Below are 17,101 nucleotides of genomic sequence, written 5' to 3'. Positions count from 1 at the left end.
TTAATCATGTGGAATGATCGACACAGCCGAGCCTGTGTCCAGTTCCATTTTCAACGGTTTCCCTTCTACTTTCAGATCTACCCAGATTACATTACTGCTCGGTTTCCTCACATTGTGTATCTTCATGCTTCCTAACACATCTTCAAATTCATCACTTTCACTGTACTGAACAGTGTGGACTTGAGTGTTTTGTGGTGTTTTGGGTGGTTGCTTTGACTTACCTTGTCATCTCGAGTTACAAACTCTGGAAATATGGCCCACCTTTCCACAATGACAACATGTCTGGTCCTTGAATCTGCAATTGTGTGATGCGTGCGAGTCTCCTCCGCATCGATAGCAACCTTTAGGTGTGAGGTTCGGCGGCGGCGGTGGCGGTGGCGGTGGCGGTGGCGGTGGCGGTGGTTTGCTGTTTTCTGAGATCTTGTCAACTCGAGGTTCTGCGTGCAGCTCACTGTGCAATTCCGAGGCATCACGAACGGCAGTTTCCATCGCTACGGCTATCTCCAAAGCCTTGGAATATTTCAGTTTTGCTTCTGAAAGCAAACGCCTTTGTATCTGCATATTTTGAAGGCCACAGACCAATTTATCCCGTAAAGCTTCGTTAAGGTTCGCGCCAAAGTCGCAGTGAGTCGCTAGTTTCTTCAGGTCTACTACGTAGGCCAACACGGTTTCTCCTTCTCGCTGATTTCGTTTGTAAAAACGAAAGCGTTCTGCTATTTCCAATGGTTTAGGACTTAAGTGTTGCTGAAGGGTCGTGACGATCTCTTGGAAGCTCTTCGTGGCTGGTTTATCCGGTGAAAGAAGGTTCCTCAACAATGTGTACGTTTTGCTGCCGATCAAGCTTAACAAGGTTGGCACTTGGCGGTCCTCATCGATGTTGTTTGCTAAGAAAAACTGTTCTACACGTTCCCCATAAGTTTCCCATTTTTTTTGTATCTCATCAAAACTCTCTATCTTCCCGATAGCAGTCATATTTTCGACGTTTTCCTACGACTTCATCCTCCTCGCCACTGTCATGTATTTGGTTTATTGCAATCGAAACACATGGAGCAGAATGCGCATAAGTGCGCATGCTCATAATGTCAACCGCTGGCTCAATACACTACAATAACCGAGCTTGGAATGAATCGGGTAAAACGATGTTATGCTGCATCTTTTAATCGTTAGCTTGCTTCTACTGAGGAGGGTTTCTTTAAATGGCTTAATTTACTTATGTCTAGATTTATGAAAACAGCGTCAAGGAAAGGCTTGCCCAGCTCAAGCAACAAAGCCACTGATATGTTTTCCTCTATTCTCTTAGTAATATACTCTTTTTCGTGCTATTTTCTATTTTTTTTTTTTAATCGCTTGGAGTGATCTTTAGGCCTTTAGGAGTCGTGAAATGCAGGTCAGTTGGTGCAAAGGAACGTATTTTTCATCGATACGGTTTTCATAAGTCCAGTTATGCATGAACACTGTAGGACCCAGTAGTATTACTGTACTAAAACAAATAAAAAACATGAAATCTGTCCAGAAAAAGCAGAACCTATCGATGATGTTTCCTTGTACCGTTTTTCTTGGCATTGAAATGAACTTGAACAGTGTTATAAGGAAGAGCCAGTGTGCCTCTTGTTTTCCCTTCCTCCCAAACACAACAAACACTTAGGATTTCTCCTATATATAGTAGGACTGAGGAAAGGAAACAGTGCGTATGAGTTTGACTGGAATACTCCATTACGTAGTTTATTGGAATATTTTCATCATTTTAGTAGTCTCCTACATGGCTTCTGGCGTCATCCTGTTTTGGGAGGGGGGGGGGGGGGGGCGGCAAACTGGATAAAAGCTATAGTCACTATGTGAAGAGTTGGAAGTTTGATGCCCAATAATAGTGTGTATGAAGCCTTGGAGCCGAATGGCTCATAGCTGCCGGAGCTTATCCCGGTTTCTGTGGCATGAAGCGGCTAGGAGTATTTCTACTCCCCCTGGATGGGATGCCAGTCCATCGCAGGTCACTCCCCCGCAATTTTTTCTGTTTCCCCAACGATTCGCCGGTACCCATTTATACTCCTGGGTGGGGAGAGGCACTGCGAGAGTTAAGTGTCATGCCCAAGAACACAAAACAGTGTCCCCGGCCAGGGCTCGAACCCGAACCGCTTCCTTCGGGAACGAATGCACTAACCGTGAGGACACCGCGCCTACCTGATGCCCAATAACAGGGTACTTTAAATTTGAGTATGATTACGAGCTGAGATCGCTTACGAGAACGACTTTGCAATTCTGGTTTGAAGGCTCTATATTATCATCCTCTGAGCTACCCACTCTACCGAAACCAACATGAAGAACAAAGGCCCTGAAAACTAACATCACTAGTTTAAAATTCGGAAATTGTATCCGTACTCAAATTCGTACTTGTAGTTTAATTTGAAGGTCTCCAATTTCAGCATAAACGTTCTGAAATTATTATTAGCTGGGTAAAGATACCCAGTAGAAGATACTATCGATCAAATTTGATTTTAACATAACTAGCTAAGCCGCGCTGTCAAATTCAGCATACGTTAGCGAGCGTCATTATTCAATGAGGCACGCTTAGGTTTGCGAAATTTATTTCCATTGGCACTGTTCTAAAACAACTGATTTATGCTTTTAGTTGTGCATTTTCAAGGTGCCATGCACTTGGGAAGTTTGAACAGCACTGAAGAAGGTAGAGTCGTCGCTTCTGACTACGCCTCAAGCAACTCTTACGCTTCTAATGTAATCTCCAGACTTCGCTCGTGCACGTTAACGTGTTAATACACGCTAAAGCAAGGGTCAGTTGTTGAAGGAAGGCATTGTTGCGCAACGTCATTCAAAGTCACTAACTCACTGCTCGAACTTTAATCTCAATTCAACCAGAGCCTTGTATAGTTATCCATGTTCCATGGATCTTCAACATGACAGTCTTGGAATGTCGAGTGTACTATAATAGTGATAAAATAGTTTATGTGAAGAACTGAGTTGGACCAGCGTTTACGTACATAAGTTACACGGGGTAGAGTCAATCCAAAGAGCATGATTACCCATTGCCATTGTACGGGAATAAAAAGTTACCCTTTAATATTGTTGTTGTTATATGTAGCTGGGTCCCTGCTAGTTTGCCCGTCTTGCTTCTCGTTTTCATGTTTCTCTTGGCCGTGAGCATTCAATATATAATGTATTGTTAACTTTCGTTCTATGCTCGATTAGCGCTGCACTCATTGCTTATACTTTGAAAGCATCGATACTTTCACATAATTCTGTATGAACTTTGTTAATTTGCTGATCGGGAAATTTATTAGTCATACCCATTTTATTCGTAACAGTATGTACAGTTATGCAGCTTTCGCTAAAATGTTTATCGTGATTTGCCTGCACTCGTTATGTCGGCTAAAACTCTAAAGTGATTTTCTCCGGGCTAGGTAGGGGTTATTATAGATGCAATGAATATATCGTTTTGGTAGGCTGGTAATCCAAATTATTTTTTATAATCTGAAAGATTGGCTGTTGTCAATTCGTAACTAACAGTTTCGATGGTTATAAGCTTGAGATTCTTAAGTGTAAATTTGGAAAAAAAAGATATTCATTGTTGCGTAGATTATTAATTTAGCAGTCGTTTATCTAATAGTGGTTTTCCACAGAACGCGAGATCTCTCAAAAACGGCAAATCCAATTTTTGTAATTTCAAATTCATTTACGGATTTTAAAGGAGAAGCTAAGTTTCATTCATTATTTTTATGCAGACAGTAAGATAAAAGCGACCCAAGGATCGACTTTACATGGACTTTAATTGGGTCAATTGAATATCTTGGACTTACTTTGTTTCCGCATGAATCCGGCGTTCAAATTGCTTTCCAGTTTCATTTGTTTGGTGTAAGTCCAGAAAGATTTAGGGATTACATTTATGGATTAGATTTAAGAGAGTCTTTATTAATGGTGATAATGGTTGCGCCACTCTACAAATTGTGGAACTTTAACTACATGATTATTTGGCAGCACTTTTGCAGATTGACACAAAAATCTGTACGGGCCTAAAATATAAGGCATCGTCGGCGGAAAGCAGAACCAAATCGAATGATACATCAAACGGAACTCGATGAGCCGTGAGAGGAAATTATGTGCGTGATAAACGTTAACTGACAGCCTTTATTACAACTTGAAAAAGGGAAATAGGGCCCTTCTACATAGTATCAAGACTTAAAAATGTTTGACCCTTTCTTGCCTCGTAACAAAAACCTGCCGAAATTTGCCATATGATGTTATTGCTGATAGAGATTGCGTTCCTCTCTCTTAAATAATTAAAAAGCTTACCCGGCTTTTAAGCACAAAGGGAGCCGAACAGAATTCAGTTGTTTACAAGAGCTTGCGCAGCTAATTCAAGAAGAAAACAGAAACATTCAAGGTGAGTTTAATTTCAGTCTCGTGACGTTATTCTAGAGAGTCTTATTTAAATTCCAGAGAATATTGAGGATACCTTATTTTTAGTTTCATGATGAAGATTTGTGGTGGAGTTCAGAGAAATGTATTCGTTTTGAAAATTATTGGTGACGTTTCTGTCTGCAGACGATGCAAAATCTAGAAATACACTATACATGTTTGGTAAACAAGCGACACCTAAAGCCTCTTGGAAAAGTTCTTTTCAAACACATCATGAAACATCTGAACGTATTCCTTTCCGTAGTTTTCATTGAATCCAGATGTAGCAGACCGTAAAATTTCGTTATTTAGTCAAAACGGGGCTACTTTATTAGGGTTGAAATGAATCCTATTCTCATTTTCTCTGTTCTGTTTTATAGCTAGCATTTTAGACTTTCCTTTTCGGAGAAAATAAAACATACAGCGCGACGGAACTAGAACCAACTTTTATCAAATATTTAGCAGACTTATTGCGCGTCATCCCTCGCTGTGATGATCATAATAATAATAATAATAATAATAATAATAATAATAAAGTTTTTTGGGCGCATTTAAAAAACTCAATGCGCTTACAATACTATAAAAAGTGAATTAGTTAAATCCTAATATATAGATTTAGGCCAGCCTAAAAGCGTAGCTCCTGGGCCGGGTTGTTCAAAGCCCGATTAAGCTAACCCAGAAAAAGGTAGAATTTTGATTTGAGTTTTGTAACTTTGCGGTGAGGTTTCTGTATATTGTTTGGCCTTCTGTTTTGAGTTTTAATAATCACCATATACACAAAAGAAAACAGCAAAACACATTTGTACAGAAGAAAAAGTTATAATTCGATTAACTTTTAATCCTGGGTTAGCGTAAACTGGCTTCCGAACAATCCTGCCCTGTTTCCAACAAGTTAACCCTATATGAGCGATCCAATCGTAACCAGCGCTTGGTCAGCGGTCAACTTCAAGAAAACACGTGACCTCGAGGAGCTGTAAACCTGAGCCCGCGATATGGTCATGTGATACTGGTCAGCGGATAGCTTGTATTGACAGGTGTCAATTGATCATAACATGGATGTCCAATATCAAGGAGGTACACGGTAAACCAAGGCTGCATGTCTCTGTCAACCTATTATTTAGAGTATGGCCGCCATGTTGGGCAACTCCGCCGTCGCCGTCGCCGTCGTCGTCGTCGTCGTCGTCGTGGTCGTCGTGCGTACGCGCCCACGAGCAATACCGCTAGCCATGATAGCCATGAGAAAATCAACTCATGGGTTTCCTTTTCTTTCCCATATGAGTATGGGGTTCCGCTTGGCGACCCTTCGGGCCGCCGGAGCTCCGCTATAAAATGTTTCTAATAACAGTAATAAATAAAATAAATGAAATAATTAATTAAAATACAGTTTCTCATAAAATAAAATAAATCAGAAATAGGATTTCCGAAACAACAATGTTTTGAGGGCAGATTTAATCATGCAGCCGAACAACTTAATGGAGCTCATTCCAAGAGCATTTATCATCATCATCATCATCATCATCATCATCATCATTATTTGCTAAATGAATGCAGCAATCGAAATTTTTTCCAAACTCTGAAGAAAGAACGAGTTTTTCTTTACAATATTTTTTTTATGTAGTCTATCGCTTCTAAAACCTTTCAGTGTTTCTTTTTGCAGTAAAACTCAGATTTTTCCCAGATACCTGTAGCAATTAGACCATAGTCACTCTGATAACACATTCGAAGAAACCCACAGCTTTGCTCACTGTAGCACATTCTAGTTTAAAGCTCGACTTAACTTGAAACACTAACTCGGCTTAGTTATTATAAATTGAGAAATAACCTGTAACTTGATTCATTGTGCTTTCTTTCGTATTATGGACAATTTTAAGCCTTGAATTATCAAATCTTAACTCTGAGCAGTAAAATATATAAATATTTTTGCATATTAAATTCTCTTTTTGGCCAATTGCAATTCTCCTTTTTCTGTTGAGTCAGCTCCATTAAGCGCCATATTACGGAAAGTATTTTACTCCAAACTAGACGCCAATATAATGCCATATACATAATAATCCAATTCGTTCTGTAGCGGACTTTTTGCAACAGTTGGTCTCATGATCATTTTTCCTAAAACATGTAGTAGAAGGTAGACGTTTTCAAATAAATAAAATAAAGGCCAATTATCAGACCAGTGCCTTATTCGGTATCCTAAATATTACTGTATACTAAACTACTCTACTGTTTAATACGGTCTGAGAATTTTAATTATTATTACACCTTAGTTAATTCTATATGCTCTTTCTATAACTGACAAAAGCTATTTATCCAAAGTAGATTGTGTGCATGTGTGTTAATGGAAAGTAGGTCAGGTGACTGATTGTCGCAGTTGCTCCAGTCAACGTTGTCTTATCAGTCGACAGTCTCGTGGCTTTCCTAAAGTCTGGATATAAATTTTCCTCAGATTTGTACAGCTCGCTCTACGCCTTACCAAGCGCTGCACTGGGTAAGATAGATCAGTTAAACTTTATAATTATTTGAAAATTTCGCAACCTATTTGAATAGGGATTTCTAAGACGCCCCATGCATGTTTGCAGTCAACATGTTTGGTTCTAAGAAACATCTAATTTTTGTGTGATTGTAAGGTTGTTTAAAAAAGCTTGGCTATATATAACGAGCTTCTAGCCACCTTAGAAAAGCAAAGAATTGAAAATCAATCCGTGATTCTCATTGCAAAAAAGCTATAACAGTTGCATTTACTACGCCTGAAAAATGAGAGGTGAAAAGTATTCTGCTGTGATAACACAAGCAGATAATTCAAATTCGTTTTCGGTTTTTTATTTCTTATTTCATAACTGTGAAACATAAACACGAAAACAAACACCTATTCCTGGCCGTGCCTAAGATAAGGAAAAAAGATTATATGCCGCGGATAGGCTCCAAGTAATGATGAATTTTACATTGCGATTGACTATTTTAGAAACCTCAATAGAAATATTCGAAGAAGCCATTTCTAAAATTTAATTTATTCTGATTGAAGGAACACCTGCGCATTGTTTTGACATATCATTTTCAAGCGACGAAAACCAGGAGAAAAAGAAGTCCATAAACTGACTTTAATTTTGAATATCCAAAGTACTGACGTTGATTTCTATATCATTTACATTTCTATTTTACTTAAGAGTGATGTTAGCTGGCCCTAGCTGGGTATCTCAATTTGTTTCTCCTAGAAATATTCAAAGCGAGTAGTTTAATAATGCTTCGTTTATTCATTAATAGTTTAGCCTAAGTCCACAGAGAAGAGAAATTATTCATTTACTTTAAACGACAGTTATTGCTCTCCCTCAGCTTCCCCTTTTTTATCACGGAAGAAATACACAGGCAGTTGTTATTTAATAACAATGACCGACATAAAAATGAGCCTTTTAATTTATCTTGACTCCTAGTGCCCATTGAAGATAAAGAAACTGACCTGGCGAACATGTTAAGTCTCCGATTGGAGTCGAACCCATGACCTCCTGGCCGAATGAAGCTCTGAACTACAGAAAGACTCGTAACAAGCTTATTTATTTACTAAATTCACGGACTGCAAAGATTATGGCTAAATAATTCCCCTAAGGGAGAAAATTTTGCCTTAGACGGAAACGTTTTGTCAGACATTCTATTTTGTTTTGAATTTCAGTACGTTTGCCATATTTTCAAAAAGTTTAATCTCTTTATGGGCGACACGCCTTGTGAATAGCCAACTGGTCTGCCTCCTGCCAGTTGGGAGTTTTAACTATGTTACGTTTATTTGAAATATTTTTTCCTCTGTTTCAGTGGCATGCCTGTAAACTAGCTAAGCTTAGTGCTTGTATAGCTAAGTGCAAGACCACTGCAATTACGATTTACAATTAAAAAAGACGACACACCGTTTAAATTTGTAAGACATGTTTCGGATACTCAGTATTCATCTTCAGTTAAAGGATGTTTACAAGTGAGTGACTTTATATAAAGTAGGTAACAAGTAGGGTATCCGAAACATGTCTTGCAAATTTAAACGGTGTGTCGTCTTTTTAATTGTTTGATTTCATTCTTACTGCTATGAAAATTTGGAAAAAAAGATATTTCATTTTCATTTTTACATTTTACACACTACAAAAACGTAGCAGTTGAATTCATGCTTCTGAACTCGTATGCTTATTTTAGGTTTCATAACATGCTGCAGCATTACTTGAGTATCCTCGTCATCTTAAACACCGCAAAGCTTCCCAAAGCGCTGGAACACTGCTCTGAATCAACATACTCAGTGTATGGTCATAGCTTGTCCAGTCACGTGAATTCAACAGGAATCTCCTCCAGTCTCTCTGACTGCGTCATGATGTGTCAAAATGAATTCCGCTGTAAAAGTTTGAATTTCCGTCTGAAGGATAAGTCATGTGACTTAAATGATGCAGACAGATATACTCACCCAGAGGATTATGGACCACAGGAAGGATCCGTATATATGGACACAAGCATAAAACACAAAAAGGTCGGAGCCTATATAGGTTTATTGATAATATTAATTAGTAGAATTCTACTACTGTTTATACTAATGCAAATGCTGCAATCTGATTGGCTGAGCTACTCGTATACTATCAGCCGTTATAGTGCAGCAGCTGTCGGTAGTCCACGAAATGCGACGTTTTTATCGCTTTTCCGAAGTTTTGGAAGAATGTTTAGATGTAAATGGATAATTAAATTCCTGAGGAGACTAAAAGAAGGACTTGAAACGGATTTATGACTTTAAAAACTTGAAATCATTGAAAAACCGGTGCGCGCGCGTAAACAACCGCAAATTTACCGAGGACTATTTAATATGTGCGATTTTGTTAAAGGGTAAAGTTCAATAATGCGTCGAAAAATATTTGGAAACCATTACTTGCGTTAATTTAAGTGAAAATTCTACTAAAACAATTAGATTATTCACCTTATCACCTCATAGAAATATGGATTAGAATAGAAATACTAGATTATTCAACTATCACCTCATAGAAATATGGAGCTCATAATCTAATTGCTAATTGTAATAATAATAGTAACAAAAGTAATAATAAAGGGTTACGCTATGCGCCCTACGTGGTTAACGCTTCACATCATTGCTCAAGATACCGTCTGTTTTCTTTAGAAGGGTGGTTTCAAGTCTTGCGCGGAGATACACCAGGAATTTCCTCAGACTGAAAGTGGCTATTACTGGGTAAATATTGGAAATAGAGAAGCCCAAGTTTATTGTGATATGAAGAATTATGGTGAGTACATGTTATCATATTAATTCCAGGTCAAAAATGTAAGCTGTGTATAAACTTAATAGTAGGAAGATCTCACTTCTGAAAACATGTTAAGTCCAGTAGGCGTACAGACGACAAGCATAAACACAGCTTACTCGTCTGCACGACCTCCTGCTACGGTTACGTTGTTAGCGGTCTCTTAAACACCAATTTGCAAGGTAACAGTTAACAATGGATTTTCTTAATTGCCAGGTGGCGGCTGGACTTTGGCTGTGAGTATCAGCTCCAAGAATAACGATCATCTTCAAAGAAATGTCAACAGCTGTCTTAACTCAATACTGTGTGTGCCTTTTGCTGAGAACAACATTACAGGCCGGAAACTAAGCGACGAGGATATACATAAACTGGCACAAACTGAAGGTAGAGAAACATGGCTACACTGCATGTGAGAGAGACTGAAAAATATCTAGAACAGCAAAGTAACCAACAACTAAAGCTCCTCATCTTTAAGGGTAAAGGAGTAACATAAAAATTCGTATTCCCAAAGTCCTCTTTTTACTGAATTCAAGCTGCTTCGCAAACATCACTAAACGAGCAATTTCTGGAGGGCTCTAAAATACTGTTTTGACAGATTGGACTTAGCATTTCATATGTATTGTAAACCTCAAATATTTATATTTTCTAGGAATATTCAGAGTGGATGTACTGGTTACTCAAGTCATTATGTTTTACCAGGTATGTAATGAAGTGCTTTTTTGTATTAAAATGAACTGTATTAAAACTATGATCATGTAACAGATTCTTTCTTTATTGTGAATTTAAGATACCAGGTGGACCTGAACAGTTCGACTCTTCTTGTGCCGGACGAAAGTAAGTGCCTTGTTTGTTTGTTTGTTTTGTATCAGTATATATTGTACGGTTTAATCTCAATTGCTGCCGGTAGATCGTTCTCGATTTTGCTATTGCTTGCCGACGTGCCTAAACCTTTTTCATAAGTTGTACTAAAAGGGAGACGAATATATGAAAAACGTCTACTTTAGTAGCAAACATGCAATAAAATAACTGCCTTGAAGGTTTAAGTGCTAGTGATATTTTCAGTTGTAAACAGAGACGAATAATAACCCGACGAAGATGCATTATGAACTAGGCCATGATGATATTGACCTCGATATCGTAATTTACTGCGCCACTCTGGAAATTCTACAAAGTCTGCGCGGGAGCTAAGTTACTGTAAGGTTAACTAAGGGCTTCAGATCTAGAAACGCTTCTATTTGCGTCCCTAGCCTGTTACAGAGAAATACTTTCCTCATTCATTCCAGTTGTCCACGCATCATCATTTCCCATTCTTATCCGTATGTGTGGGAGACTAACAACTGCACTACTACTGATGTGGGATATCGCATTTACAACGGATGTCATAGAGGTAAGCAGGGATTATCATGTAATGGTCAGTGTATACTCCTTTTAAATTTCTCTAAATTCAAGCCAAATAAAAACAGTACTGAAAAAGTAAAGGAATTACTTGAGCAATAAAGATATAAACAGTACTGTTGTGAAGTACCTATGGAAAAATCCAGACTTCGGTTTTTTTAGCCTCCGTAATTGTAAGTTGACAAAAAATTGTCGGTTCTAACAGAGGCTTAAGGACGTTCGCGCGAAAATTTTCCACTATTGATCTTTTTCTGAGACTTTTGCCACTGTAAGATGATGAGTTAGCTATGTCAGAAATGTGAAAAAATGGGTGGTCACCCGACTTCGTTTTGGAGAGAACATGCCCGGAAGGACACCCTTAATCTGGAAAGAAAAAAAAAATGGGCTTCGTTAGCGAATAAGACCACAGTGTCTGTAAGCCCAAAAATATCGCAATTAGATCTTTGAAGTAAAATATTCTCAGCCTAATATTGTTTAAGTAGACCTATTAAATGAATTTCGTCAACTGGTGAGGTTCCTTGTAGAGCAAGTTCGCATTTAGCGATCATAGTTTCACGCGCCTTGCAGCCGCAAGATTGCGGGATTCGATTTCCCGTGCACAGAAATCTTTAAATTTCTTTAACTTCCCACATTAATTTTTTGTTCATTTTTGGACAATGTGGAGGTAATTGTAAATAAAATCTGTTTCTGGAAAGAAAAATAGGGGTCACCGAACGTCCAAGATCGTTAAATCCAGTCAAAGGTGTAGCAAGGGCCATCTGCCCCATCATTGTTCATTTTATTACTTAGCGCGCGCGCTCATGCATGACGTGGCGTGTGAATTTGCGTGCGCAATAAGGATGCGCAGAAACAATTACCGGGTGGTTTGGCTGTAATGAATACAGGTGCAGCCGACTCTTTCAGAGCCCTGGTCGTTTTACACGTGTTTTATTCGTTAGCCATAGCGCTTTGACAATAACACACCCGGTCATTGTGATTTTCTTTAGTAAAGTGTGTGAACAGGACCTGACGGGAATTTAATGAACTTTTATGTTACCGCAGCATCCTTGTGACTTAATTGACTTCTGCTTTCAGTATTTGATGGACATGATGATGGGGAGTGTGGCTTTTTGTGGCGGTCATCTGGCTACAGTAAGTAGATAACTTGCCTACCTGGATTAGCGAAATGACAATGACTCATAACATGTATTGAAAAGAACATGTTTTAGTGCCAACACTACAGACAGAACTTCGATTTAAAACAAGAAAAACTGACTCCAAGATACCTATTTACTATAGAGAGATTCTGATATTTACGCGTGTGATGCCGGTTAAACGGGATGTGCAATCATCGGCGCCATTAGAACAAAAATGCTCTATAGATCTCATTCCTTTTAAGAAACGCTCCCTGGCTACTTTCCGCACTACAGACAGCGTCCAACAGATTCTTAAATTGTAAATCAAGCAAGGTATCATGATCGCGTCATTCACTTTAATGTAACTTGAGTATTTTGCTGTAAATTTTGACCTGTAAGTTTGGCTCAGCGCAAAGAAAATGCTGACGTGATGAATTTTTGGCAAGGGATAAACCAACAGCCACTGTAACTTACAGCATCATAGAGTAAATCAATTCTCTTTTTGAAAAGAATTCTGAAAAAGAAACCTCTGGGAAAGGTGAGAAGAAGGGGTGGTAGCTCTGGTGGGCCGCTGGTTAAAAGTGAGGTGGGAAATTCTCATGAATATCATCGTCGCTATTCTTCAGTCATTTATTAACTCACTGCATTGTACATTAACTCACTGTCTTGAACTTTATTTCAACCAGGAAAAAGACGAGCCCTGTATGGTTATCCTTGTCCCGGGAATCCCAGTGATAGTCGTGGAATATATCGTAACAGTGATGGGATGCTGTATGTCAAGTAAATGAACAAGCGTTTGGAAGAGATGTGTTTTCAAGTCTACCAGAGTTTTCTTACAAAATAGATAAACGTGGGGAGCACGAGTACCTGAAGATTAAATAACACGTAATCATAATTTCGATATCGGTCTAACAAGAGATAATAATTAATAATTAGATTATGAGCTCGAGATTTCTATGAGGTGATAGTTGATTCGGCCTTCGGCCTCATCAACTATCGCTTCATAGCAATCGAGAGCGAATAATCTAATTGTTTTAGTAGAATTTTAGCTGAAATTTCCTGCAAATAGTGATTCCAATTATTTCTTGTCTTAGTATTCACGCCTTAGAGAATTCGCGCGGACTCAGTGAATTGTCAATTTGGCATTGTGTACGTGTACGCGCTCTTATCAGTTTCTTTCAAAAATTTCGAGCTTTTTTAATTCAAGAAACTGTTAACTCCTTCCTTTTAGTCTTCTCGGGAATTTGATTATCCATTTATTTCTAAATGTTTTTTCAAAACTCCGTAGAAACGAGAAAACATTGCAATTTTGTCGAGCACACCAAGCCACTGCACACTAATTAAACAATGGAGTGTTTCTGTCGAGGAACTATCGGCTGATAGTTGCCCCGAGGAAATTTGATGTTCTTAAAACACATATTTGCCCGAGAAGCGAAGCTTCTCGGGCAAATATGCTAGTTTTAAGAACATAAAATTTCCAAGGGACAACTATCAGACCGATAGTTCCGAGACATAAGCACTCTATTGTCTTTATTGTTCACCACTAAATTTTCTTCCGCGCGCCAGTTCAAAAATCATATTGAATTATTTTCAACTTTTTTAGATGAAAGCCGTGAAAGCCAAATGTAAAATTTGAAAAAGAAAACAAAATCCCTCTTAATACAAATTCAATTGTTTATTTTCTATAAGCCCGCTTGTTTAAAAAAATATTTTCACAGACGAGTGCTATCCATCCGGGTATTTTCCGCGGACGGGCACTACGGGCTGATAGTGTCTCTCCGCGGATGAACACTATCGCGTCACCTGATCGATTTAAACCAATCAGAATCGGAGAAAATTTGGTGGTGAACTATAATGGCTGATAGTGTGCAATGGCTCAGCCAATCATATTACACCATTTGCATTAGTATACTAGAAGAATTCTACTAACTTACATTAGAGACTACTCAGATTTTCCCAAATCAGTGATTTTATTCTGGTTCTACAATCACCAGCTTTAGACACGAAAGAAGAAAGTAAGAAGAAGAATTACGAAGGGAAGGTTATTCATAAGGTAGAGGATATCTTAAATAACTGGAAAAACAAGAGATTAACCTCAATTGGTAAAATTGCAGTTATTGAGGCACAGCTTGTTTTCGTTCTGTTGTCAACAACGTCGTGCTCCAAATAGAAGAGACAAATGATATTCTTTTTAGAGGGGGTAAGTTTCTAAAGAAACTATGGTGCTGCGTCGGTGGGGAGTATAGCAAGATAATTTGGTTTTATCAACTGGGTTGATACTGTTGATTGTTCACTGTAAAGAACTTCGATTACGGTAGCCAATTCACATTATCAACCCAGTTGATCAAACCAAATTATCTTGATATTCTTTTTAAATTCCTTTGGAATAACAAGGGCGACAAAATGAAGTGGACTGAAATAATAAAACAATAGAGTTTATATTCGCGGGTATAAACATGTTTTGGGACCGATTCAGACTCATTTTAGCTCGAGCCGCTAGGCGAGGATTAAAAATTAATGAGCTCTGAGAAGGGCCCGAAACGTGTTTATGTCCAAGAACATAATCTCTATTACTATTATTATCACTTTGGAGGGCATTGGGAAAATAACAACTGAAATAATGACAACAAAACAATCTGAACAATCACGCGAGCGTTTACAAATTGAATAGCTTTTATTTTGCCTCAATGAAAATACGCAATACATCATGGGAAGCTGGCTAAAAATTACAAAATCTTGCCATTTGAGTTTTCAAAAATTGTAGAAGACATTAAAGGAAAGTTTGATAAAGCTTATTTGTAAGTGCAAGTGTGAGGTTTATTTCGCAAAATGCGCCGCAATGCCCGACAAAGTAATAATAATAACAAATTACCAAGATGCAGGCCTAAAGATGCTAGCTAGACATTAGAATAGAATTTAATAAAGGCCTGAAAATTTCATGGGTACTTAAATATATTTCAAAGGACTGTAAATCTAAATGGCAAGACTATATTTTATAATCATTGGGCTGATGCAGTGGTGATGAAAATTAACGATCTGATCACAGCAATGCAATGCCCGACAAAGTAATAATAATAACAAATTACCAAGATGCAGGCCTAAAGATGCTAGCTAGACATTAGAATAGAATTTAATAAAGGCCTGAAAATTTCATGGGTACTTAAATATATTTCAAAGGACTGTAAATCTAAATGGCAAGACTATATTTTATAATCATTGGGCTGATGCAGTGGTGATGAAAATTAACGATCTGATCACAAGTGATTCAAGATTTAAAACTTACAGTTGCTTCAAATGTAAGTTTTGTTCTCCAGTTTCGTTCTACGAAATTTTTGTGGAGTAACTTCAGCTTTCAGGAGTGCTATGAGATTTTTGGAATTGATATCACCACGGAATCAAATCTCTGCTGCTGTTGTCAAACAGCACAAGAATCGTTTCTTCATCTTTTCTGGGAATGCTCGATCACAGAAGCCTTTTGGAATAGGGTTCATCTATTTTTCGTCTCGGTCAATTTAATACCAGTCCCACAAGTTTTGACTTTATGTCAATGTTTAGGTCTTAAAGGAGAGAAGAGCGCCTCGTTACTCAATCATTGTTAACTTCTTGGTAGATATTACACTTACTCCTGTAAGTACAAAAATGTTCTACCAGACTCCATAGAATACGTCAATCAGGTTAGATGCAATTTAAAAATAGAAAAGCACGCGTTTCAATTCTTACAGCAACACGAAACGCATTCCGACAGGAGTGGCACAAAATAGTCCAGTCATTATAACTCGTTTACCTCTCCTTTGAACAACTGTTTTAACATGCAAGTTTACTTTTAGATGCTCCTTTGCAAACGAAACAGCTTCAAACCAGTGTTTCATGGCCTTATAGATTTCTTTTTTTTGTTGTATTTACTTTTGTTTGTTAGAGTAATGTAGTAGAGGTAGTGGTAGTATTGCATCTGTTAGTTGTATTATTTTTAGTTATTCCTTATTAGTCAAATTATAATTGTTAAGTAGAATAAATTCTTGTTAAAAATATTTGTTATTATAGTTGGTATTGTAAGCATTGTTGCTTGCCATTGTAATTCGTAATTAATGCTAGGGATGCAAGTAAGTTTAGTATTGTAAAAGTGTAAATAAAGTGTAGTATTGCAAAAAAAGGAGGAGGAGATTCAAACAGGAGGGGGACAATGAAGTGAAGGGGCGGGTGCGGGGTGGTGGGAGGGGGGGGGGGATGGGGTGCCGAACGCCGCACTACCGCAAAAATAAAATGTCGGCAAATTCTGTAATTTTCTTGTTAATCTGCCTCGCTATCCCCTAACAGACAGTTCTCATTAACATACATGTAGCTAAATTCAAAAGATTTACTTGGAAAAATTTGGCTTGACCTGTTCGTCAAAATACGGTTGCTATGGCAATTTTTAAATGACATAAAGAAACTTTATATACCAAGTCAAATTATTTGTGCATTTTGACTGGTTCTCACCAATGATCTATTGGAGGACATGAAAAGACGTACAGATGTCGTCATTATTACAATCATTTGCCCTCTGTTGTTTTAAAATGGCGGAAAGTTTTAAGAATGTAGATAATATTTTACCTGACTGGGCGAGGGAAAATGTAGAAAAAAGTCTCTTCGAGGTTGCGAACAGGTGCGAGACCAGGAAGAAGAATTGAAAGAAAAAGACGTTTCTTTCTAGGAAATGCCTCGGAAAAATTACTCGAGCAGTCTCGTGCGAATTTAAGAAAAACACCCAACACAATAAGCAGAAAGCTCATGAGATTAATTAATTTAAAACTAGTTTACCTAAATGGTACAAAATGCTGCGGAAGGGAAGGAGGATGTAAGGAGTGTCAATACAGAGCTGGGTTGTTCCCATACAGAACTCTTGATCGTCGGTGACAGTAACAAAATGGTTTATTTCACTTCTCG

At 38.0% G+C, this 17,101-nt stretch overlaps 2 protein-coding genes across 3 annotated transcripts; one reads left to right on the top strand and one right to left on the bottom strand.

Annotated features, from left to right (window-relative positions):
• Positions 1-972, bottom strand: LOC149098513 (uncharacterized). Its single transcript, XM_089276700.1, has 2 exons — positions 262-972; positions 1-165 (listed from the first exon to the last, which is right to left on the bottom strand). Exons 1-2 carry the CDS (start codon positions 970-972, stop codon positions 1-3), a joined length of 876 nt encoding a protein of 291 aa, XP_089132826.1.
• Positions 973-6,706: 5,734 nt separating this feature from the next.
• Positions 6,707-16,328, top strand: LOC110059344 (uncharacterized). Of its 2 annotated transcripts, XM_089277838.1 has the most exons (9): positions 6,707-6,889; positions 8,572-8,896; positions 9,533-9,653; positions 9,885-10,052; positions 10,318-10,367; positions 10,456-10,502; positions 10,952-11,055; positions 12,138-12,194; positions 12,865-16,328. In XM_089277838.1, the coding sequence occupies exons 2-9, from the start codon at positions 8,582-8,584 to the stop codon at positions 12,960-12,962; spliced, it is 960 nt and encodes a 319-aa protein (XP_089133964.1). In that variant the 5' UTR covers positions 6,707-6,889; positions 8,572-8,581; the 3' UTR covers positions 12,963-16,328. The 2 variants fall into 2 exon arrangements, with proteins under 2 accessions (XP_089133964.1, XP_089133963.1); XM_089277837.1 differs by lacking the exon at positions 6,707-6,889 and having other exon boundaries at positions 7,943-8,896.
• Positions 16,329-17,101: the final 773 nt, after the last annotated feature.

Source organism: Orbicella faveolata, unplaced genomic scaffold (assembly GCF_042242905.1).
Source record: "Orbicella faveolata isolate gen_17 unplaced genomic scaffold, um_ofav_v1 contig_46, whole genome shotgun sequence".
Taxonomy (NCBI): domain Eukaryota; kingdom Metazoa; phylum Cnidaria; class Anthozoa; order Scleractinia; family Merulinidae; genus Orbicella; species Orbicella faveolata.
This window is presented reverse-complemented; position numbering and strand designations above follow the sequence as displayed.

Coding starts and splice junctions, on each gene's coding strand:
- LOC110059344 (XM_089277837.1), top strand. CDS start 8,543: ATGCTTCTGAACTCGTATGCTTATTTTAGGTTTCATAACATGCTGCAG. Junction 8,897..9,532: donor CAAGCATAAAACACAAAAAG/GTCGGAGCCTAT, acceptor TGTTTTCTTTAG/AAGGGTGGTTTCAAGTCTTG. Junction 11,056..12,137: donor TTACAACGGATGTCATAGAG/GTAAGCAGGGAT, acceptor TTCTGCTTTCAG/TATTTGATGGACATGATGAT.
- LOC149098513 (XM_089276700.1), bottom strand. CDS start 972: ATGACTGCTATCGGGAAGATAGAGAGTTTTGATGAGATACAAAAAAAA. Junction 166..261: donor CATGTTGTCATTGTGGAAAG/GTGGGCCATATT, acceptor CACACTGTTCAG/TACAGTGAAAGTGATGAATT.